This window comes from Mustela lutreola, chromosome 9, assembly GCF_030435805.1.
Source record: "Mustela lutreola isolate mMusLut2 chromosome 9, mMusLut2.pri, whole genome shotgun sequence".
NCBI classification, from domain to species: domain Eukaryota; kingdom Metazoa; phylum Chordata; class Mammalia; order Carnivora; family Mustelidae; genus Mustela; species Mustela lutreola.
Genome location: NC_081298.1, coordinates 72,219,460 through 72,244,681, shown reverse-complemented (window position 1 = coordinate 72,244,681; position 25,222 = coordinate 72,219,460). Strand labels below are relative to the sequence as shown.

The 25,222-nt window shown below is 40.1% G+C and overlaps 1 protein-coding gene and 2 pseudogenes across 1 annotated transcript in view; 2 read left to right on the top strand and 1 right to left on the bottom strand.

Annotated features, from left to right (window-relative positions):
• The window catches only part of MSH2 (mutS homolog 2), a 78,770-nt gene that overhangs the window by 28,571 nt on the left and 24,977 nt on the right, over positions 1 to 25,222 (bottom strand). Inside the window, exons 7-8 of the mRNA XM_059134742.1 lie at positions 15,230 to 15,429; positions 1,831 to 1,940 (exon numbers count right to left, since the gene is read on the bottom strand). Coding sequence (XP_058990725.1) covers positions 1,831 to 1,940; positions 15,230 to 15,429 — 310 coding nt within the window. The remainder of the gene's footprint in view (positions 1 to 1,830; positions 1,941 to 15,229; positions 15,430 to 25,222) is intronic.
• On the top strand, positions 21,241 to 22,181 carry LOC131807694 (ragulator complex protein LAMTOR5-like; annotated as a pseudogene).
• On the top strand, positions 24,863 to 25,066 carry LOC131808589 (short transmembrane mitochondrial protein 1-like; annotated as a pseudogene).

Below are 25,222 nucleotides of genomic sequence, written 5' to 3'. Positions count from 1 at the left end.
ATTTCTAATTTATTAGGAGTAATTTATTTATAAATTCTCTAAGTGTGGTTGCCAGACAAGCAGCAGCATCTGGGTACATGTGAGAAATGCAAATTCTCTAGCTTCACCCCAGACTGAATGATTCTCATTCTAGGGATGGAGCTCAGCAATCTGTTTTAACAAGCCCACCAGGTGGTTCTGATATATGTTTTATATTCGAGACCCACAATATTAAAGCATGGCAACTTTTAGAAGAATTAAGTTGGCCACAAAAGGCAAATATCAACTGCAGCATTTCAGGAAAGTTAAGCTGTGGAGACAATGGAACGCTCTGACTCTTGCCTTCCTACCTCCCTATTTCAGACAGTTTTAATTAACCACCAAGAACTATACCTTTACATGCTTTCACCTAAAGAATGTTTACAGAAGCATCTGGGTAGCTCAGTCAGTTAAGCATCTGCCTCCTGGTTTCAGCTCAGGGTCCTCAGTGAGGAGTGTGCTTGTCCCTTCCCTCCAAATAGATAAATAAAAACTTGAAAAAATAAAGACCATTTACAAATATCCAACTCTGCCCCATCACAGGTAACGTCACATCCTCAGCTCCTGATGGCAGTGGTGGTTCCAGTATCACATGTCTGTGAGCATCATTTCAGCACCCCCCCACTTATCTGAAAGTTGTATACCTAAAATCATTCCATTAATAGCAACATGACAGAAGTAACAATGCTAAAATGCAAGTTTTCCCAAATGAGGGCTGAACAATGCAAGTTTTCTGGCTGCTTGAAGCTATCACTGACAAAACAGTACCAGGAGAGGAAAGGATCTACACTTATATATACATATGCAAGGACTTCTAAATCCAAAGAGCACACAATAAATGAGGCTTAAATGTTTTAACCCTGGGGTAACAATCCAGTGAAACCAAAATAAATCGACGTACCATAGGGCAAACTAACTCAAATCCAGTTATTAAGAATGCAAAGAATCTAACAATTAGCAAACCAAACTATTACCTTAATACAAATAATGTGAGAGCCTATATTTTCTGCATGATCATTTTTGACAGAAAATTTAGTGTAGAAAATTTTAAAAAGATATTACTTTTAAAGTCACAAAATTGAAAAACATTACATTTAATGGTCCCATATTAAATTTGTTCTATAAACAAACTTTTGACAGTAAAATTTACCATTCCATAAACTTCACTTTCAAATTAACTTTCATACAAGGATATTTTTAGCTATTTCAGAAACTATTCCCATTTTGTATTTATATATAAAATTACTGCTTAACATTGTTAAAAACCTGAGGAAATAGATCGCTTCTTACACCCTAAATGCTCTTCTCACCTAACAAGAAATTTGGAACTAAATAGTATTTAGAGAATGGTTAACTTTTTAGCTACATCAGCAACTTTTTAGGAAATACACACATATTTTAACCTCTTCCCCCAAAGACTTTCCTACATGAAAAATAAACAAAGGAGAAGTTGCATTCTCATGTGTTCCACATTTACCTTTATCTTCGTTTCTTTTCCAGTGACTACAATTTTCCTTCTCTTTTGCAATTAAAACAGAACTCAGCTTGCATATGTGGACTCTTGTACTTGTGAGATTTCCTTTAACCAGGCCAGTCATTTCCTATTAATCTTTATTCATCCACTAAAACAACTGATATTTTTAAAAAAGCAACAAACTCGCCCATCACTTAATCTTATGTCCATGGTCTCAAAGGTGCCTCACAAAAATACCAAAATCAAATACTAAAGAAAAAAAAAAAAAACTCTGAAAAGTTTTCTGTCACTCATTTCAAAAATACTTTGCTGCTTGAATTCAAGAGTAGATTACATACCTGATCCATATCTAAAGTTGTTTCTATCATTTCCTGAAATTTGGAGAAATCAGAACGAAGATCAATAAGAGGAGTGACAAAAATGGCCAACAATAAACTCTGGTGTTTTCCTACAAGAGAGCAAAAAATAGTAAATAAAATTAATCTCAGATAACAAACAGCATTTGATCCAAAAAAAAGTGCAGCCGGTCTCCAAGTTACTATTTACTCCTGTATTTTAATTGAAATGTGTTTAATATTTATTTTATAGGAAGGGAGATCATCTGGCACACAATACTTCCTAATAAAACACTGCCTCCCCTGCCTGTCTGTAATCTCCTTCATAAAAAGCACTAGAGATGCAGAAACATGAAATTAATTACAACTAAATGAACTGTATTTCTCTGCAGATTTAATAACCCAAAGTCAAAGTCATTAAAATAAAATGCCTCTAACTTACCCTATCCCTAATTTCCACTAAGAATACAGTGTTCGAATTAACAGAGGTTAAATCAAGCCAACTATTTACACTGGCACTTTACTTGATGTTAAGAGCACAAGCTGTGGAATTATATGAGAACGAGTAAGTGAAGCAACAGAGTCTACAGTGTGAAAGGCATGAGGTACAGACCTGGGTGCCAACCCCAACTCTGCTACCTACTGGCTCTGTGAATCTGGAGCACGATACTCTGAGCCCCTTTCCCTTGTCAACAGGAGTAATGACAACAGCGACCCAGGAGAGGAATAAAGAAGATAACTCTACATTAACACTTAATATAATATGCTTGACAATTAACAGGAGCTCAGCTATGGTTACCATGTATTGTTACTGGTTACATTGCAAGGATTTTTTTTTTCTGACCTCCAATAAATTCTTTTACAAGAATTCTGCAAGTGATCTCTAGCCTACTGCATTTTGCTCCAAAGCAAGAGTTTCTTCTCTTTTCTAGAAGGAGCAATAGCTCTTGATTGAGAAAACGATGAAAAACTATTAAGTCAGCAATATTACTGCAAGAATTCATCTTTTATTAATCGCAACAGCATCTACACATATTTAGAAAATAGTATATATGTGTGAAACATTATTTAGACAGTCTATAAACAACACTTTGCCCACATAGTGTCTGTTGTGCTTCAACGCCTGGTTCTTTATTCTGAATGAACTAGCTCATACATTATTGGTAAATAGGAGAATGATGGAAGCAAGGTGAGGAGGTGGTACTGGTTCACAAATAATTTTTTCCTAGCCCACTAATGTTTTTAAGTGATCAAGGGCAAGCTTTCAGAGTAAACTTAGCCATATATGAAGACCTTGGAGTAATTAGCCCAATGGCCAGTATACTCACCACTATGCTAAGATACCAAGAAAAGCAGAGTATAGATGAAAAGAACAAAAACATCTGCTGGTGTTTAAAAGAATTTTTTTTTTAAACTAAATTCTGTACCCTGGATCAGATGTTTAACTTTCATGAAACTGACCTTTTTTAGAAGCAAACAGCCTTATAAGGCATCTCACAGGAGGAACAAGAACCCAAGACTTTAAGGCTGCATGCAAAGAATCACCTGATGCTCATGCTAGGTACAAAGCAATGGAAATGTATGCAGGCTACTGTTCTATTAAAATTTGCTAATGCTTTTGCTAGTAATCATTTCAAAATTTTCATGTATTTTGAGGTCTACCTAAACTCCCCCTTTTTTTCCCTGTAAGTTGTTATGTTTTCCAGCATACAACATTGAAGAAAGTTAAGCTTGCTAAGAATAAACACGTGGTATTTTTACAGAAATACCTGTACAACCTTCAAAACCTGTCATCCTCAGAATTAAGAGGCCCCTTCTGAGTTCACCTACTCCTTATCCTGCAAACTCTCATCTAGAATTCCTTCCCCTACCTATAATTTGTATTGAGTCCCAGCTGCCAATATCCAATTGGGTTTTCCCCCCTAAATTGTTATGGTTTTTTAAATTAAAAATAATAGAGATGTAATTCACATACCAAACAACTCTCCATTTTATTTTTTTATTACTATTTTTTTTTAAAGATTTAATTCATTTATTTGGCAGAGAGATCACAAGTAGGCAGAGGCAGGCAGAGAGAGGAGGGAGAGAGCCAGATGCGGGGCTCGATCCCAGGATCCTGAGACCATGACCTGAGCCGCAGGCAGAAGCTTAACCCACTGAGCCATCCAGGTGCCCCACAACTCTCCATTTTAAAATATACAATCCAATGGTTTTTAATTTATTGACAGATTTGTGAAACAATCACCACAATCAACTTTCAAACACTCACTGCTCCTGAAGAGAAAGGGAACCCTGTACCCGTCAGCAGTAACTTACCATTACCTTCCAACCTTCTGCCACTCCTCCAAGTCCAGGCAACCTATAACCCACTCTCTGTATTATAGATTTGCCTATTCGCATATTCCACGTAAACGGATCATATGATACTGTGACTGCCTTTTTTTACTTAGCATAATGTTTTCAAGGTTCATCCTTGTGGCACCATGCATCAGTACTCCATTCCCTTTTATTGATGAATATACTGCATTATACAGATACAGCACATTTTATTTATCCATACATCAAGTGAGTGACACCAACTGGTTTTTTATAGACTTCATTTTTTCACTAGTTATCACAGCCTAGAAAGCCCTACACAGTCTTTACTAGTGTCTTAACACAAGGACTACAGACTCTTAAATTCAAAGTACTACATAAACACAGAAAAGAAACAAATTCTTTTTTTTTTTAAAGATTTTTATTTATTTATTTGACAGACAGAGATCACAAGTAGGCAGAGAGGCAGAGAGGAGGAAGCAGGCTCCCTGCTGAGCAGAGAGCCCGATGCGGGACTCGATCCCAGGACCCCGAGATCATGACCTGAGCCGAAGGCAGCGGCCCAACCCACTGAGCCACCCAGGCGCCCCAAAAGAAACAAATTCTACCTTCATTTTCTCTAACCTCTAACCAGAATGTGACATCTCCTTCCATTACTAATGTATGCAATAAACCACAGTGGTATTCCCAGTACCTACGTCTTTGTCATTGAACAAAATCCCAGATATATTTTCATATCATTATTACAGTTTTGGAGATGATTTTAAGTATCATTTAAACTCACTATTAGGGCACATGGGTGGCTCAGTGGGTTAAGCCGCTGCCTTCGGCTCAGGTCATGATCTCAGGGTCCTGGGATTGAGTCCTGTAGTGGGCTCTCTGCTCAGCAGGGGCCTGCTTCCCTTCCTCTCTCTCTGCCTACTTTTGACCTCTCTCTGTCAAATAAATAAATAAAATCTTTTTAAAAATAAACAAACAAACAAACAAACAAACTCATTATTAGTTTGGTTTTTTTTTTTTTAAAGATTTTATTTATTTATTTATTTGACAGACAGAGACACAAGTAGGCAGAGAGATAAAGGGAAGCAGGCTCCCTGCTTTGTAGAGAGCCCTATGCGGGGCTCGATCCCAGGACCCCGGGATCATGACTTGAGCTGAAGGCAGAGGCTTTAACCCACTGAGCCACCCAGGTGCCCCTAAACTCATTATTAGTTTGAAACTTAAGACCTTAGTAGAACTTTACTCAGAATCATGTTATTTAAAGCATTAATAAAGAGGATGTATTTATCAAGTTTGTTTTTTTATTTTGGCAAGTGTGTTTCAATATACTTGGCTGCCTCTACGAGTCTGTATTATTTTATGCATTTAAAAACACTATTCTGAAGAGGGGTTCATAGGCTTTTTAGGGTCCACAGCACACAGAAAGTTAAAAACCTCAAATAGGCCTTACCTCTCTGGCCTCTATTCCTAACATGGCCCTTATTCTCTATCTCTGTGCTTGATCACTCTAGCCTTCCCTTGCTCCTTCAATAAGTCAAGCCTTAAGCACTTGCACTAGCTGGTTCCACTAGCCTCCCCCCAGATCTTAAACAACTGGCTCCTTATCATCATTCAAGCTGTGGAACTCAGGTAGCAATTCTAGAAAGACCATCTTTGACCAACGGTTCGAGTGTCTCCCTGGCCCCAGCTAAGTCACTCTATCATATCAATATTTTATACTTCCTTTACTGTACTTATCACCACTTGAAAGTCTTGTTCACTGATGTTTACTGTCTGTCTCCCCTTATCCTTCCAGTATTGCTGACCCTCCATAAAAACAGGGACATTATCTGTCACATCTACTGTTGTACCTCCTAGAACGATGCCTGAAACAAATGAACTAGCTGTTGAATGAATAACTTATTGAAGGAAGTAATCACGGGACTGGTGAAGCAATCACTGGTCATTAGTTTTGAAATACACCATGCTCACGTAGCAAGCATACCAAATATGACACAAGGAAATAACTGTTAGCTTCTTAGGTGCATCAAAATATGAAATGTCCAAGTAATCAAATAATTAAAATTTCTGTAGGAACGCCATTCACTGTCAAGCACTAAAAGATACATAAATTGCTGACAGCATACACAAAAATAAACCTGAAATGGATTAAAGACCTAACTGTGAAACATGAAACCATAAAACTCCTAGAAGAAAACACAGGCAGTAATTTCTTTGACATTGGCTGTAGCAACTTTTTTCTAGCCATATCTCCTAAGGCAAGGGAAACAAAAGAGAAAGTCAACTGGGACTATACCAAAATAAAAAGCTTTGAAGTGAAGAAAACCATCAACAAAACAAAATGGCGGGCACCTGGGTGGCTCAGTTGGTGAAGTGACTGCCTTCGGCTGAGGTCATGATCCTGGAGTCCCAATCGAGTCCCATTATCCGCTCCCTGCTCAGCAGGGAGTCTGCTTCTTCCTCTGACCCTCCAACCCCCATGTTCTCTCATTCTCTCTCCCTCTCTCTCAAAAAAAAAAAGGGGGGGGGCAACCTACTGAAGGGTGAAGATATTTGCAAATAATGTTACCATTAAGAGGTTAATATCTAGGGCGCCTGGGTGGCTCAGTGGTTAAGCCGCTGCCTTCGGCTCAGGTCATGATCTCAGGGTCCTGGGATCGAGTCCCGCATCGGGCTCTCTGCTCAGCAGGGAGCCTGCTTCCTCCTCTCTCTCTCTCTGCCTACTTGTGATTTCTCTGTCAAATAAATAAATAAAATCTTAAAAAAAAAAAAAAAAGAGGTTAATATCTAAAATATATAATAAGAACTTCTACAACTCAAGACCAAAAAAACAAAAACTCTGATTAAAAATGGACAGAGCGGGACGCCTGGGTGGCTCAGTTGGTTAAGCAGCTGCCTTCGGCTCAGGTCATGATCCCAGGGTTCTGGGATCGAGTCCCACATCGGGCTCCTTGCTCGGCAGGGAGCCTGCTTCTCCCTCTGCCTCTGCCTGCCTCTCTGTCTGCCTGTGCTCACTCGCTCTCTCTCCCTCTGTCTCTGACAAATAAATAAAAAAAATCCTTAAAAAAAATTCTTTAAAAAAAAAAAAAAAAATGGACAGAGCAAAAAAAAAAAAAAGGCAGAGCATTTGCGACAATGTGGATGGAACTAGAGGGTATTATGCTTAGCAAAATAAGTCAATTGGAAAAAGACAACTATCATATGATCTCCCTGATATGAGGAAGTGGAGATGCAATGTGGGGGGTTTGGGGAGTAGGAAAAGAATAAATGAAACAAACAGGATTGGGAAGGAGACAAACCACAAGAGACTCTTAATCTCACAAAACAAACTGAGGGTTGCTGGGGGGAGGGGGGTCGGGAGAGGATGGTAGCGTTATGGACATTGGGGAAGGTATGTGCTATGGTGAGTGCTGTGAAGTATGTAAACCTTTTGATTCACAGACCTGTACCCCTGGGGATAATAATACATTATATGTTAATAAAAAAAAAAATGGGCAGACGTCAAAAGAAATGAAATCTTGCCATTTGCAACAACGCGGATGCAACTAGAGGGTATTATACTGACCGAAATAAGTCATCAGAGAAAGACAATTATCATATGATCTCTCTGATATAAGGAATTTGAGAGGCAGTGCGGGGCATCGTCGGGGGTAGGGAAGGAAAAAATGAAACAAGATGGGATTGGGAGGGAGACAAACCATTAGGAGACTCTTAATCTCACAAAACAAACTGAGGGTTGCTGGGGGGAGGGGATTTGGGAGAGGGGTGTGGGGTTAGGGACATTGGGGAGGGTATGTGCTATGGTGAATGCTATGAAATGTGTAAGCCTGATGATTCACAGACCTGTACTCCTGGGGCAAATAATACATTTTATGTTAATAAAAGTAATTTTTAAAAAATGGGCAGAGGACCTAAATAGACACTTTTACAAAGAAGACATAGAAATGGCCGACCAGACACATGAAAAAATGCTCAGTATCATTAATCATCAGGGTAATGCTAATCAAAACCACAGTGAAATATCACCTTACACCCAACAAATGGCTAGAATAAATAACACAAGAAATAACAAATGTTAGTGAGGTTATGGAGGAAAAGGAACCTTTATACTCTGTTGGTGGGAATGTAAACTAGTGCAGCCACTGTGGAAAACAGTATGGAGGCTCCTCAAAAAATTAAAAACAGAAATACTACATGATCCAGTAATTCCACCACTGGGTATTTTTTTTACCAAAGAAAACAAAAATACTAATTTGAAAAAGATACAAGTACCTCTCCATTTACGGCATTATTTACAATAACCAAGATATGGAAGCAACCTAAGTATTCACTGACAAATGAATGAGTAAAGAAGAGGTGGTGTATACACAAACATATACACACTGCTATTTGTGACAACATGGATGGACTGAGAGGGTATTATGCTAACTGAAATAAGTTAGACTGAGAAAAACAAGTATCATATGATTTCACAAGCAAAAAGCAGAAAAAGACCCATAAATACTGAGAACAAACTGATGGTTGCCAGAGGGGTGAAAAGTGGGGAGACGGGTAAAGGGGAGCGGGAGATACAGGCGTCCAGTTACGGAATGCGTAAGTCACAGAGACGAAATGTACAGTATAGGGAATCTAGTCAATGGTACTGTCATAGGGTTCAGAATGAAAGACTGTGGCTCTACTTGTGAGCACAGCATAACAGCAAACAGAGTTGCTGAGTAACTATATTGTATCCTTGAAATTCGTGTTATCATTGTGTCAACTATACTGATATGAAAAAAAATTTTAAGTTAAAAAAAAACAACCACTATGTGATGTGACTGCTAATTTAATTAAGTTAGATGAGCAAGTAACACTGAAATCAAAACAAACTATAGTCTAGTTCTGGAGAGCAGAAAGAAGTGCCTCCTTAGCCATGCCCCACTGACACTAACCTCAGAGTCGAGGCCTGGCACTAGTCACAAGTTTGCTACATCAGAATGTTCAAATAGTCCATGACTACAAAAATCAACCTGAAGTCTAAATTAATTACACAGTTGGCATTAACATTTTATTCTATTAAATATTTTGGTAAATGGTAATAAAAAGACATCAGTTTCAATTAACAAAGATTTAAACATATATTCTATGCCTATATTTCCTTGACTAATTTTACATAAATTCTTTGTATTACTAATTTCAATCTTGAAGTTTGACTAAGCACTATTAAACTTCACCTGACCCCTTTAATGTATTTATGATATGTATTTAAAAGTCCAGGTCAGGGGCACCTGGGAGGCTCAGTCAGTGAGGTGTCTGCCTCGGCTCCGGTCACGGTCCTTGAGTCCTGGGATTGAGCCCCGTATCAGGCTCCCTGCTCAGCGGGGAGTCTCCTTCTCCCCTTCCCCCTGCTCATGCTCATGCTCACTCTCTCTCAAATAAATAAATAAAATCTTTTTAAAAAATTAAAATAAAATAAAATAAAGTCCAGGTAAGTGGAAAAGATGAGGGTAAGATACTCCTAATGAAAGTTTAAGTGTTCACACAAATAGGAGGCTGGAGCCAACAAATTCCCAAATTAAACGAAGAAGCAAGAGAAGTAGAAGTGCAGGTGAATCATGGTAAAATGGCTAAGTAATTAAATCACTCTGAATGATGACCCTGGGCACAAGGCCATCTCTGCTCTTCTTTCCCTGTTGTCAGCCACTTTGCAGTATGGGCCTCTTGTGCTTCCTCATGGCCCCCGCCACTTACTTCACTCATCCTCTCGTCTGTTTCTCCAGCCACATCATCCCTTTTGTTAAGCACAGCCAGTTGTCTCAGTTCCCCCACTTGCAAGTAATACTTTCTCTGACACCACCCCTCATTTTCCTTTATTACTATTGTCATTTTGACAAAATAGTACTTTTCTTTCCTACAATGATTTTTTCTTTGGATTCCACTGATATTTGAGTATCATTTTACACTTGTGCTAGCAGTCCCTGTGAGGTAATAGAAAACATACTCATCACACAGGCACAGAACTCCTATAAACCCTTATAATTTCTCAAGTATTAAGAACACTAGGAGCATCTCTTATTCAAAAAGGGTGATTTCTAGCGGCTCCTGCCTGGCTATGTCAGTAAAGCATGCAACTCTTGATCACAGGGCTATGAATTTGAACCCAACACTGGGGCAGAGTTTACCTAAAATAAAAGGGTTGACTTCTAGAACTTTTGCTCTACCCCTTCATTCTCCAGGGACAGGAGAGGGAATAGAAATGGAGTTAGCAATTGAGCATGCCTGAGGAAGTGCCATAAAATCTCAGTTAACAGGGAGTTCAGAGAGGTTCTAAGTTGAGTAAACACAACCCAAACCAAGGACAGTATCTCCTGCCCCTCCCAGACCTGGTCCTGTGTATCTCTTCATCTGGCTGTTCATCTGTATCCTTTAATGAAACTGGTGAATTTGTTTCCCTGACTTCTGTGAGCTGCTCTAGCAAATTAATCAAATCCAAGGAGTAGGTATCAGAGGAACCTTCGATCTATAGCCAGCTGGGTCAAAAGAACAGGTGACAACCCCATTTGTAACAGGTAACTTGTGGAACTATGCCCTTAACCTGTGGGATGTGGTGCGATCTCCAGGTAGATAACGTCAGAGCTAAGTGACATTGCAGGATACCCAGCTGGTGTCTCAAAACATTGGGATGGAGGGAAAAGTTCCACACACCTAGAGATCGAAGCGCAGGGCTCTGTGTTACGACAAAGGAGAGACACAGGAGAAAGACTTACAGGAGGAAAAGACAGGAATAAACGGAGTTTTCCTTTACTGTCCCAACTTCACAAGATCATTTTTACTTCCTCTCACCCATCACTTACAGCAATTTTCTAATTCTTTTTCTTCTGGTATATATTCTCGGACCAATAGACTGCATCTTGGACTGTATCTCTGTCCTTCCATCCAAATGATCTTACACCCAGATCCCACTAAACACTTCCAACAAGATATACTAACCACTAAAACATACTAACCACCACAATGAAAAGCAAATAGTGCTTGTGAGTGTATAAAGAAATTTTTGTATTAATCTTATGACTGGAGGGCACCTGGGTGGCTCAGTCAGATAAGCATCTGACTTTGGCTCAGGTCATGATCCCAGGATCCTGGGATGGAGCCCCACATCAGGCTCCCTACTTGGCAGGGAGTCTGTTTCTTCCTCTTGCGCTGCCTACTGCTACCCCTCCTTGTGCTCTTGTATCAAATGGATGAATAAAATCTCAAAAAACAAACAAACAAAACAACCCTGTGACTAGAACTGTAAATGAGCACAACCTTCTTGGTAAAGTAATTTGTCAGTAAATAATTACTTGCTGTTAAAATTCAGACCAGACCCCTCTGGTCCTACAGGTCAGAGGAAGTAATTACTGTGTTCTGAACTGAAAGGGAAGAAATGATACAATCAGATGGGAAACGTTACTATGGGTTCATTGAGTAGGATGCACAAACCATAGGAGGAAAAGGAGCAAATATGAGTTTTTTAAGAAGCAATTAAACAGAAACATGATTAATTGGATATGGGAAGAGGATGAGTTATGCACCTCAATGTGATGGCTATTAGAATAAAACTTATCAATAAAATAATCTAGATATTTAGAGTTGTTTTAAGCACTATCAGGTTTCCCTAAATGCACAACACCATTATTTTACGTTTTGCCTCAACGTTTTAATTTTAAAAGCTACAAGGAATAATAGAAGTCAAGTATACATTTCAAAAAACTATTTCTTACAGGAGAAATAGGATTCAGAGTAGAGTTTCTAGCACTCAATACAAGTCAGCTTTCTAGACTGTTGCTGCCCCCTGCTGTCTCTGAACTTACTTTTATTTTTTTCAGGAATAATGTTAAAATAACTTTAAACCTAGACTTAAATAAAAGCCAAAAACAAAGCAGGAGAACATACTCAACTTCTAGCAATATACTAATATACTAAAAAGGAGTGCACATGGGGATGGGCTTGGGCAGAGGGACACAATCTCAAATAGGCTCCATACACAGCACTTCATAGATGGCTCAGTTTGATCTCATGACCCTGACTGAGATCATGACCTAAGCCAAAAACCAAGAGTTGGACACTTAACCCACTGAGCCACCCAAATGCCCATAGAAAGAATTTCCTCATATTATGATTCTACTTTTAAGGACAATGCATGAGCACCTGGGTGGTTCAGTGCGTTAAGCATCTGCCTTCCGCTCAGGTCATGATCTCAGTGTCCTGGGACTGAGCCCCCCATCAGGCTCCCTGCCCGGCAGGGAGTCTACTTCTCCTTCTCCCTCTGCCCCTCCCTGTTGCTTGTGCCTCTCTCTCTCTCTCTCTCTTAAATAAATAATAAATAAAAAGTCTTTAAGGACAGTGCATTTGGTTTATTTTCCCCAGAAGTTAGCCTCAGTTTTGGCTTTCTCCATGCAATCAATCAGTAGGCTTAAAGAGCTACACGGAGCTCAGCAAATGCCATGCCTGCCTTTTTTTTTGCACCGAACATGTGGCTCAAACTCCCAACCCTGAAATCAAGAGTCGCACGCTCCACTGACTGTGCCAGCCAGGAGGCTCCATTTTGTTGTTTCTAAGAAAAATTCAGATTAGTTAGGTTCCCAATGACTAGGGTACACCTGGGGTCGCCAATGTTTCTTTCTTTCTTTTTTTTTAAGATTTGTATTTATTTCACAGAGAGATAAGGTGAGCAAGAGAGAGAGAGAGAGAGAGAGAGAGAAAGCACAGCAGGGGAGGGGCAGAAGCAGACTCCCCACTGAGCAGGGAGCCCCCTACAAGGGGCTTCATCCCAGAATCATGGGATCATCACCCAAGCCGAAGGCAGACACTTAACTGACTGAGCCGCCCAGGTGCCCCATCTAAAGTTTCTTATAGAATGAAAAGCGGGGTGCCTGGGTGGCTTAGTCGGTTAAGCATCGGCGTTCAGTTCAGGTCATGATCCCAGGGTGCTGGGATTGAGTCCCATAGGAGGCTCCCTGCTCAGTAGGGAGCCTGTTTCTCCCTCTCCCTGCCACTCCCCGGACTTGTACTCTCTCTCATAAAGAGGCAAATAAAATCATTTAAAAAAGAGAGAGAGAGAGAAAAAAACATAGCTCTTAGCATCACAACACCTGGAACAGTCTTCCTTTTCTAATATTCTCTAGGCTGGGTGACTTCAAATATCATAAAGCACACATCAGTTGCCAAACTGATAATGTGATGCTTTTGATTTAGATAAATGTTATGTTCTCTTACAGGTATATAAGTGTACCCCCCAAAGTAGGAAATCATTGACCCGTTGCAAAACTCTCAAGTACACTGAGCCACCCACACATTTGCAGGAGGACAGTCAAGCTACTCTTAAGCTCAATTCCCAGCTTCTGTGCTTATTTCAGGGAATGAGAAAGATTCCCCAAAGGATGTGCACAGCAGTATATTTTATCCTTTCTCTTGGGAGGAGAGGAGTTTTACAAATGCTTTTGAATATCTGATGAAAGCTACAGATCTCTTCCCAGAAAAAATACACATATGCAAAATGTGTTCAAAACAGCTGATATACAAGGATAAGAGTGAATTAATTGTTTAATAAGCCTATCGCCATGGAAATCTGATTACTATAGCCTTGCTACCGGTCACTCCCCTTGGGTTCCCAGTTGATCCTGCTGGAATGGAGCCAGAGCACATGGAATCAGAAAAGGACCAGAGTAGAAGATCTTCTTTTATTGGATGAGGAAACTGAAGCACAGGGAGGGTAAATGGCAGCCTAAGCCACACTAAAGAAATGTGGGCATAGGGTAAGACCCATTTTCTTTAATTCCACTTTGGTGGAACAAAATGCAAGGGCTTTTAAGTGTCATCAGTCTAAAGAGGAGCCTTGGCTACTAGAATGGGAATACTCTTTATACACTGGTACTTAAGGTAAGTGCTTAAGGCATCTTTCATGCTTTGCTAGATAATTAAGTGAAAAGGCTATCCATAAAATTAAAATTAAATCTATGCTTATTGGGGCGCCTGGGTGGCTCAGTGGGTTAAAGCCTCTGCCTTCGGCTCAGGTCATGATCCCAGGGTCATGGGATCGAGCCCCGCATCGGGCTCTCTGCTCAGCGGGTAGCCTGCTTCCTCATCTCTCTCTGCCTGCTTCTCTGCCTACTTGTGATCTCTGTCTGTCAAATAAATAAATAAAATCTTTAAAAAAAAAAAAAAAATCTATGCTTATTTATATCCTGTGATCACAGAGTTGAGTTTTTTAAGTCTGTCTGCAGAAAAAGCTTTCTCACAATACTGAAAGGTTTAACAGTTCTAAGGGATGGTGATTTTTAAGTCTGAAACTTAAAATGCTTTATGTATTAGACATATAATTTCATGTAACTTTCTGCAACAAGTAATTTAGTACTTACGTTCACAAAGTTAAAAACGCTTGTAAGAGAAAGCTGGTTTTACCCACCAATACCATATTGATTGACTACTGTGTGACTTTTCATATTTTACTCTGGTAACTTCACTTTGATGTCAACCGTTAGATCACCAAAACCCTGTCTCAGGGCACCTGGGTGGCTAGGCTGGTTAAGCAGCTGCCTTCAAGTGTGGGCTGTGATCTCAAAGTCCTAGGCTCGAGCCCTACATGGCCTCCTTGCTCAGCAGAGACCCTGCTTCTTCCTCTCCTCCCTGCTTATGCTCTCTATTCTCTCTCCCTCTCTCTCAAATAAAATCTTGGGGAAAAAAAAAAAAAAGGGAAGAACAATAGGAGCTAGTGCCCCCAGACCTCCCTGGCCCACTGCTGTGAGACTTTGGCTGTGATGCATTATACTTCCTCTGGTGTTGCTGCTAGACTGTACCTTTCTCCTTTCATAAACTATAGATTTAAGAGCAATGTTGTTTTGGGTCCTGAGAGTCTTTAGCAACTGAACCCTGTTCAACTGCCACTGCTAATGCAATAAATCTAGTTACCCCAATATTCACTACTAAAAAGCAAAAATGCAATGTTGTCTTATGATTCCAACTTCTGCAACATAGCTATAGGTCAATACAAACCCAACTTTAGAAGGACAGCACATTTGCTAAGTATATTGAGAGTGAAGGAAAACAAAAACAAAATCATTGTTACCTTCATATTTTTCCAGAGCCCGGATAACGTTAGGGAGTTGATTTATACCCTGATACAGTCGGTAACAATCTTGTAAGTTTGCTGCTTGTCTCTGAAATTTCTTGGCAAGTCGGTTAAGATCTGGGAATCGACGAAGTAAATCTTCTTGTAAACTCTGCCTCAATTCTGCATCTTCTACAAAAGCCTCCACTAAATTCAGTCTGAAATAAATTGCACTGGAATTAATCTTAAATATTTCAGTTTAATATTAACATCTGTCTACTAGGTACATAAGAATCAACAAAATGAACTAAAAAATTCCACGCAGGAAGCCTGGAATCTATCCTGAGATCTAAGCTTCTTAGAGAGGATGAAAAGCTCCAAATACTGTGATGAAAGCAGTTTCTGATCAGTTAATAACCAAACTAACATTAAATAATATCAGAAGATACTAATACATACCCAATTTCATTTGCCTTTCATCAAATTGCCTTTTCTTAAACCAAAGAATTTTATTATTGAGACACTGTTGTTACTGACACATTAGTGCACATGTAAACAATGATCTTCAATAAAACAATTACAATTCAAGAATGTTGCCAAATCTAATACTTATTCTATCAGAAGGTCTTATAAATTTTCAGAATGCATTCTAAAATTACCTTATGACAGTACAAAGCCAAAAATTTCTAATTAAAAAACTGAAATAGGGCGCCTGGGTGGCTCAGTGGTTAGGCCGCTGCCTTCGGCTCAGGTCATGATCTCAGGGTCCTGGGATCGAGTCCCGCATCGGGCTCTCTGCTCGGCGGGGAGCCTGCTTCCTCCCCTCTCTCTGCCTGCCTCTCTGCCTACTTGTGATTTCTCTCTGTCAAATAAATAAATAAAATCTAAAAAAAAAAAATAAATAAAATAAAATAAAAATAAATAAAAAACTGAAATAAGTTTATTGCTTCCCTAAAGTCAATATATAAAATCTTGGCCTGTTCTAAGACCTATAAAGTATGCAGCTCATATTGTCTTTTTGCATTTAATTGGAATCCACAGCTTTCCATTTTCTTACTTGTATCTCACAGCAAGAAATGTTTTGGGGTGGGGAGAATGCAGGAAAAAAAAATGTTTTTACATCATGACAGCACATGCATGTAGATATTGTAGGAGGCATAATACAACACCTCAAAACTTGCCACTTTAGAGCTGAGGTGACAACAATTAAGCAGCAAAAAGAAAAAGCCCTCTGCCTTTTCCCTGTTTGCCCAAAAGCAGGATATAAACTTACAGATGTCCTCTCCCTTCTCTCTTTACCAGAAAGGACAAAAATTAACCACAACTCTGAACTCTTATCAGCCTGGAAATGGTACCAGAGGAATCTACACAACAAATTTTAGCTTTTAGCTACCATTAGCTCCCCAAAATTTGCAGCCCTAGGAACTCAAAATCCTTGTCCTTTGTCTTGTCTCTGAAAATTTATTGATCCTTTGCTAAGATGCTATATATGCCCAAATTCTTCTCATCATCTCTGAGTGCTCCCATGTATAAGCATAAACTTCAGTTTGTTTTTCTCTTACTGTCTTTTGTCAGTCTCTAATTCACAGGGCCCCAGCCAGAGAACCTGAGGGTAGTAGGAAAAAAGAGATTTTCCTTCCCTACAATATATAACTAAAATAGGCTTCACAAATAATACTTATTACTCTTACTATAAGTAATATACTGTTATTTGTCTTTTTTTTTTTTTAAGATTTTATTTATTTATTTGACAGACAGAGATCACAAGTAAGCAGAGAGGCAGGCAGAGAGAGAAGGGGAAGCAGGCTCCCTGATGAGCAGAGAGCCTGATATGGGGCTCGATCCCAGGACCATGGGACATGACCAGAGCCGAAGGCAGAGGCTTTAACCCACTGAGCTACCCAGGCGCCCCTGTACTGTTATTTTTCTCACATATTTAACTTATCAAAAAAATGCTAGTTTTCACCCACTAGACTAATTTCATAACCTACTACTGGGTCACAACTCTCAGTGTGAAAAGCTACACTGTATATGTTATAAGGCAGTAACACAAACACATACACACATTAACTGCAAAGTAAGTTTTAGTAATCAAAGGTAGGGTGGGGGTGCCTGGCTGTCTCAGTTGGTACAGCATTCAACTCTTGATCTTGGGGTCATGAGTTTGAGCCACACCTTGGATATGGAACCTACTTTAAAAAAAAAAAAAGGGCAAGGAAATCACCATGAGCATAGCAAATGGTCTTAGGTTCAGAAGGCTATGTATGAACAACCATTTCCTTATATCTGTAAACTAGAAGAGCAGTAAATTAACCCTTAAATCACACAAGGAAAGGAATCGGCTTTCTAAGTTTCTCAACTGTTTACTGACCTCTCCATCAGCATTTACAACTCCTCCATCACCAAAATGTTAACCCAGCATATTATAGGAGGGGAAAACTATGCTGCCCCCACCAAGTAATCACATTGACAAGATTTCTGAACCTCAAAAATACTGACATTTAGGTTAAACAATTCCAAGCTCTTTAACAGTTTCTCCGAATTCTACATGACAACCTGGTGACAACCCAAAATGTCTCCAGGCACTGCCACATGTCCCCTTACCCCAGGTTGAGAACCAAAGCTTCAAGGAACTTGAATAAAAATCCACTTTTTAAAAGATGGAAAGAGAAAAGTAACTAAAATTCTATAGAAATGTCAAGATTAAAAAAAAGAAATGTCAAGATAATTTCTGGGCAGCTGGCAGCAGATATAAGCACCGTGGCAAATGTCAAATTAGAGGGGAGAAATCTGCTACCAAGCTGGTATTATAATGTGTACCAGCTCCTGGGGCTACGAAGAAACATCTAGAACACTTCAGGCACTGACTGCTCCAGAAAACACGCCCATGGCTTGTACTGTAGATTTAAACAACAAAACAGAACTTGAGCAGACAGATGCAGTCAAGTCCCATAACCCAATAAAGCAAATTCGAGGGTTCCTACCTAAGCCTCTGGCTCTAACTGGGCATCTCTAAGTCTGATTCAAGATCACCAGCATGGAAGTCACTTGGGGGTAGATAATAAAATATTCCTGGAGGTGAAATTTCTACAAGCTCCTCAGGCACCAACAGTTTGATAAAATCTGAGTCCTAACAATCACAAGAAATCCTTGAGTTCTCACGAGGAAGTGGGGAAAGTGACACAATGGGTTGAGGAAAGGATGAAAGAATCCTGATGGTTGGCTGACCAACCCCTGATCTTTCTTTTTTTTCCCTTCTTTTCCTACAATTTCCATATCCTTAAGCCACTCCCAGGTAAATTTAAGAATCCACAGAGAAGAATCTTCCAGGGGGGGTGGTGGGGTTATGGAGGGTGTGTGCTATGGTGGGTGCTGTGAAATGTGTAGACCTGGCAATTCACAGACATGTACCCCTGGGGAAAAAATACATTATATGTTTATTTAACAAAATTTAAAAGTGAATTTAAAAAAAAAAAAAAAAAGAATCTTCCAGGGGTCCTTGGGTGGCTCAGTCGGTTAGGTGTATAACCCATGGTTTCAGTTCAGGTCATGATCTCAGCATCGTAGGACTGAGCCCCTCATGGGGCTCCACACTCAGCAGGGAGTCTGCTTGAGATTCTCTCTCTCCCTCTGCCCCTCCCTAACCTCCACTTATACTTGCGCTAATAAATAAATCTTTAAAAAAAAAAGGAATCTTTGCATGCTTCTTCCCTATTTCAACTATTATATCACTGTTTCCTCTCAAACTGACCAGGGAATAGGTCCTAAGTCATCAACACCATCTTTCAGCCCTGTAATCCACCAAAATGACCAACACAAAGAGAGAGGGACACACACTATATTCTCTAGGCCTTTGGATAACATGTGGTCCTTTGGCCACAGACAGGCACATCTACAAGCAAGATGATGAATGACACTGTATAGACATCAGGGGAATGGCGGGGTTCGAAAGTTAACACCCCACAAATATTACCATGACAAAACTCGAAGAGTCTACAGTGTTATTCAGCATGCTGTTAGCATTGTTGCAAACAAGTTAAGGGAAAGATTCTTGCCAAGAGAATTAGCATACGTACTGAGTATATTAAGCACTTGGTTTCCCAAACCTGTGAAGGAGAATCATCAGAGAAAAAGGAAGCCGAGAGAGAGGTACCAGGGTCCAAATGATATACCAGCCTGCTCCACGCAGAGAAGCACACTTTTTAAGCACAAACAGAAAAGAGCCCAAGCTGCTGGAACCCATTCCCTATGAATTCATGGCATGATAGACATATTAAAAAAAAAAGAAAGAAAGAAAAAAAGACCTCTGGAATGTAAAACTGTTTCTCTTACTTAAGTAGAAGTGTCACGTCCCCTTCCCCAAAGAAATACTTAAAGCAAACTCTGTGTTCTTAAAAAATAATCAATACCATTCAAAAGCATACAGTTCCAGTAGAACTGTTGGAAGTAAGACAGCAAGGGAATAAAACAGCTTCTAAAACATACAGTATAAGGCAATCTACACAACCCCTCAATCTTTGGTCCAGGTATCATTAAAAGCTCAATTTTTAGGGGCGCCTGGGTGGCTCAGTGGGTTAAGCCACTGCCTTCGGCTCAGGTCATGATCTCGGGGTCCTGGGATCAAGTCCCGCATCGGGCTCTCTGCTCAGCAGGGAGCCTGCTTCCCCCCACCCTCTGCCTGCCTCTCCATCTACTTGTGATTTCTCTCTGTCAAATAAATAAATAAAATCTTTAAAAAAAAAAAAAAACTCAATTTTTTAAAAAAGCTCAATAAATTGCCAGTTTCACAAGACTGTTCAGTATGCCATTTCAGAAATAATTACAGTGTCAGTTTATGTACTGGCTAGTAAGTTTTTAAAAAGGACTACTCTGCTGTTTCTATGATAATGCCACTCTTGAATCAGAATCTGAGAAGCTCCAAAGTTGCTGCTGGCATAACACAATATACCTGTCAATCCTACTCAATAAAATTACTCAGCTGTACAAAATTTGACACAATGGTTTGCAAACTGACTAGAATAAGAAATTTTTAAGGGTCAATTCATCTCTAAAATTCAAACAGAATAGGGGCGCCTGGGTGGCTCAGTGGGTTAAAGCCTCTGCCTTCGGCTCAGGTCATGATCCCAGGGTCCTGGGATCAAGCCCCATGTTGGGCTCTCTGCTCAGCGGGGAGCCTGCTTCCTCCTCTCTGCCTGCCTCTCTGCCTGCTTATGATCTCTGTCTGTCAAATATATAAATAAAATCTTTAAAAATAAACTAAAATTCAAACAGAATAAATCAAGAAAGTTCTGGTACTCTAAAAAACCCACATTCTGGTCCTTTCTTAGAGGGATGCCTGGGTGGCTTGGTCAGTTAAGCGTCTGACTCTTGTTTTTCAGCTCAGGTCATGATTTCATAGGTTGTGGGGCTCTGTGCTCAGCGTGGGGTCTGCTTGACAGATTCTCTCCCTTTGCCCCTCCCCTGACCCATGCATGACACTCTCTAATAATTAAAAAAAAATTTTTTTTTCAAAACTAGCATTTCTGGGCGCCTGGGTGGTTCAGTGGGTTAAGCCGCTGCCTTCGGCTCAGGTCATGATCCCAGGGTCCTGGGATCGAGTCCCGCATCGGGCTCTCTGCTCAGCAGGGAGCCTGCTTCCCTCTCTGTCTCTCTGCCTGCTTCTCTGTCTACTTGTAATCTCTGTCTGTCAAATAAACAAATAAAAAATCTTTAAAAAAAAAAAAACTAGCATTTCTGATCTCTTATTGTAAGAATAGCTGACTAGAGTTGCACAACAGCATATTTATATGGCTGAGAACAAATGTGGTCCTTAAAAGACTACATCATAAATTTCTGAGTCTCTTACCTGTTCTTGCATGTCTGATGTGTTTTCTGCTAGGCCTGAGAAGATTAAAAGAAAAAGAGCATAGCAAGATATAAAGAGAGGAACATGCTTTTAAGAATTATTCAATCTAGTTGGAGAAGGACATGCTCCATCTTACAGTTCAGGCTGTTTAACAAGTGAGATACAAAATGTAATGAAATGCGCTATGGGTAAGAAATCAAGGATTCCTATGGGAGTGAGAAAACTTCACTTTGGGGCATTTTATTGGCCTATATTTTGAACAGTTGGGATTTAGAGAGATAGGACTTAGGGGGACTACTTGGGATAGGAGGCCACAGCAGTGAGAAAAGTAAAACAGGATGCACTGGAAAACTGAAGCAGAGAAAGAACAGGAAAAAACTATGTCCAAAGGTAAAATGAAGGGGGCGCCTGGGTGGCTCAGTCGGTTAAGCGGCTGCCTTCAGGCTAGGTCACGATCCCAGGGTCCTGAGATCAAGCCCTGCTTTGGGCTCCCTGCTCAACCAGAAGCCTGCTTCTCCCTCTCCCACTCCCGCTCCCCCTGCTTGTGTTCCCTCTCTTGCTGTGTCTCTGTCAAATAAATAAATAAAATCTTTAAAAAAAAATAAAAAAGCTAGCATGCTCTCTACTTAAAAAAAAAAAAAGGTAAAATGAAAAGGTGGCTTTGGAAAGGAAAAAGCACTGTTTCTTCTTCTGACAAAGAGCCAGGGAATAAGACTGAAAATACAGATACATTTTGAGATTATAAGGATTAAGAAGGAAATGATCTGCTTAGAGGCAGAAGTAAGCTGAAGGTTTTCCAGAAAAGTGAAAAATTTTGGATTCGGCACTGTAATTTGTCATGTAAAAAAAATAAGAGGAGACACACTCTGGGCCTGGGGCAGAAAAGGGGACCACAGGTGGAACCGATGCCACCTTGCAGCACTTGGAGGACACAAGGAAGAATCCATCATCGGACGCCTGTGCACAGACTCACAAGGACTTAATCTAGGCTCCCATGGGTCCCCTCATGAGCATGCTGGGGTGATTCTAGCCTGACAAGCAGCTAAGCTAACCTCAGATAATGGGAAAAGTCTGATCCAGAAACATGACAGCATCCTAAGGGCAGTACACAAAATGTTCTTCTGACATCTCATATCAGTTCTCCAGCAGACCGGTCACAGGGGCTCCATCCTACTGATGTTAATTATCTTATAGAACTATTACAATTCCAGTAGTTAGGCCATTTCTTTAGTGTGCACTGAGCCCTTTCCTATTAATTCTAGAATAAGCTGCTTTTTTATCCTCGATGAACTGACTTATCAAAACATTAGTAAGAAAGGATCATGTTTTAAAGCAGCAGGTCCAGATTTAATAAATCTGGTCAGAGGAAAGGAAAAAAAAGAGCCAGGTAGCAATGAAAGTCAGCAACTCTTAACTGAGAAAGACAGCTAAGGAGAAAGGCCAGGTATGACAAAGGACTAATGGAGCACAAGAAATTCTATGGTCCTTATGAAAGCACTGGAAAAGCAGCTGCCTTGTGGCACATGCCAGACAGGAAAGAAAATGAACTTCAAAGTGCCAAGCAGATCAGCCCAGGACCAGAATAAAGGGTTGCCACTGAACTTGATTTAGAAGCAGAGAAAATAATGGTGGGGAAGCAGTGGCATTCAAGCCTTCCTGTTCTTCCTCAATTATAGCAACACTTCACTTTTATAAAGAAATATACTCACTGTATTACGCCCAGACCACTATCTCTACAAAATATGGACCATTAACTAAAGATATGCTTGCACAAGGGCACCTGGGTGGCTCAGCCAGTTAAGCAGCTGCCTTTGGCTCAGGTCATGACCTAAGACCCTGGGACCGAGCCCCACATCAGGTTCCCTGCTCAGCGAGTAGCCTGCTTATCCCTCTTCCACTCCCTGTTTGTGTTCCCTCTCTCACTGTCTCTGTCAAGTAAATAAATAAAATCTTCAAAAAAAAAAAAAGTCTTAAAAAAAAAAAAAAAAAAAAAAAGAGATCCTTGCACAAAAAAATAATATAACCTAGGTATAGGTACCCTAAGAGTACACCACTGCCTCAAAACCATGATATTCTATCATATAAGCACCACCACTATTTATCTAAATTTACAGGAGCCATACTTTTATTTAGAGACTTATGTTTCTATTAAATCTGCTATATGAGGGGTGCCTGGGTGGCTCAGTCAGTTAAGTGTCCAACTCTTGATTTCAGCTCAGGTCATGAACTCCAAGTTGGGCCCCATTCTCAGTGCAGAGTGTGCTTGAGATTCTCTCTCCCTCTGCTTGTACTGTCTAAAATAAATGAATAAAATCTAAAAAAAAAAAAAAAAAGGCCGCTATATTAATTGTATTAAATTTTATATAAACACAGGGGTGCCTGGATGTCTCAGTTCGTTAAGCATCCAATTCCTGGTTTTGGCTCAGGTTATGATCTCATGGGTCATGGTATCAAGCCCCATGCTGGCTCTGTGTTCAGTGTGGGGTCTTTTGGGCGATTCTCTCTCCTCCCTCTGCCCGGCTCCCCAGCATGTCCACTCTCTCTAAAACCAATAAAATCTTTAAAAACAATTTTTATACAAAAAGAAGTAATTCAATTGTAAACTACAAGACACTAAGAATACCAAATTCAACATATACAAATTATTTCATCAACAATTTCATGAGTGCACTATCTCACAGGCTACCATATATTCAATGTTCTTTAGAGAATTCGAACTTTAAAAATTTCAAGACTTCATAAAAATCTATAGAAAGACAGAAAAACAAAAACCTAGAAGACTAAGAGCAGTAGTCCTAGCATATATGCAAATATGAGGATTCTTGGAACAGATCAGAAAATAAGAGAAAAAAATAGTAATATGAACAGATTTTTGATTTTTAAGTATTTTTGTTTTATATACAAAGAGGTAGCGTAGGGTAGGTATCTTGGACATCTGTAATTAGTAAGGTAGGTCTCTTGGGATGACCCATTCAAGGAAGTTCACATAGACCAACTTAATGAAGCCCATATTCTTCATGCACTAACAAACACTAGTGGCACATATTAAGGCCCTATTTCTTTTCCTTTGAGGCCCTATTTCTGGATCAGATCATGCCAGTTTATGCTGATGAGGGAAGGACAAGAATCCTGGCTGAATTTCTTTTCTTTCTTTTTTTCTCTTTAAGATTATTTATTTATTTATTTGACAGACAAGCAGGCAGAGAGAGAGGAGGAAGCAGGCTCCCTGCTGCACAGAGAGCCTGATGCAGGGCTCCATCCCAGGACCCTGGGATCATGACCTAAGCCAAAGGCAGAGGCTTTAACCCACTGAGCCACCCAAGAGCCCCCCCCCTTTTTTAAAGTAAACTCTACCCCCAACACAGGGCTTGAACTCATGACCCTGAGATCAAGAGTTGCACACCCTACTGACTAAGCCAGCCAGATGCCCCTTGCCAATCTGTTTTTGTTTTTTTTAAAGGACTCCAGGAAAGTGACCCATCTTGCTCTCTTAGAAGCAATGAAGCAAAGGGTGGACTGAGTTCTTCTAATTTCTAAGCTGATTGTTTGCTGAAGTACAAAAAAAAAAAAAAAAAGGAAATACATAGATACTCACTCCTGAAAGGTAATAACTTACCATTCTCACTGAAGACAAAAGTATTTAAGCCACTAGCTAAAAATAAAAAGTATCTGTAGTCTCAGTGCAAATAGGTTTTAGTGAATGGAAATAGGAGCATGACAATAGATAAAGCCATTCTGTGGATATCACTTAAATAAAAGCCAAAATAATATGTTCCATTTCTGATATTGAAGTCCAATCTGGGAGAGGCAGGCTCGGACCAGCCCACCAAACTGCAGCTGCTCTTCATGCCTCTCCTCACCAACACCATGCTGCAGTTCCTGCTTGGATTTACTCTTGGCAATGTGACTGCAATGTATCTGCTCAGAACTATGACATACCAGACCTGGCTTAAAAACTAGAAGAAATTAAAAAGGACTTGGATGCCAAGAAGAAAACCCCTTGCTCATGAGGTGGACTGCAGCACTGCCTTCTGGATATTCTTTATTTATTTATTTGACAGAGAGAGATTACAAGTAGGCAGAGAGGCAGGCAGAGAGAGAGAGGAGGAAGCAGGCTCCCCGCTGAGCAGAGAGCCCGATGCGGGACTCGATCCCAGGACCCTGAG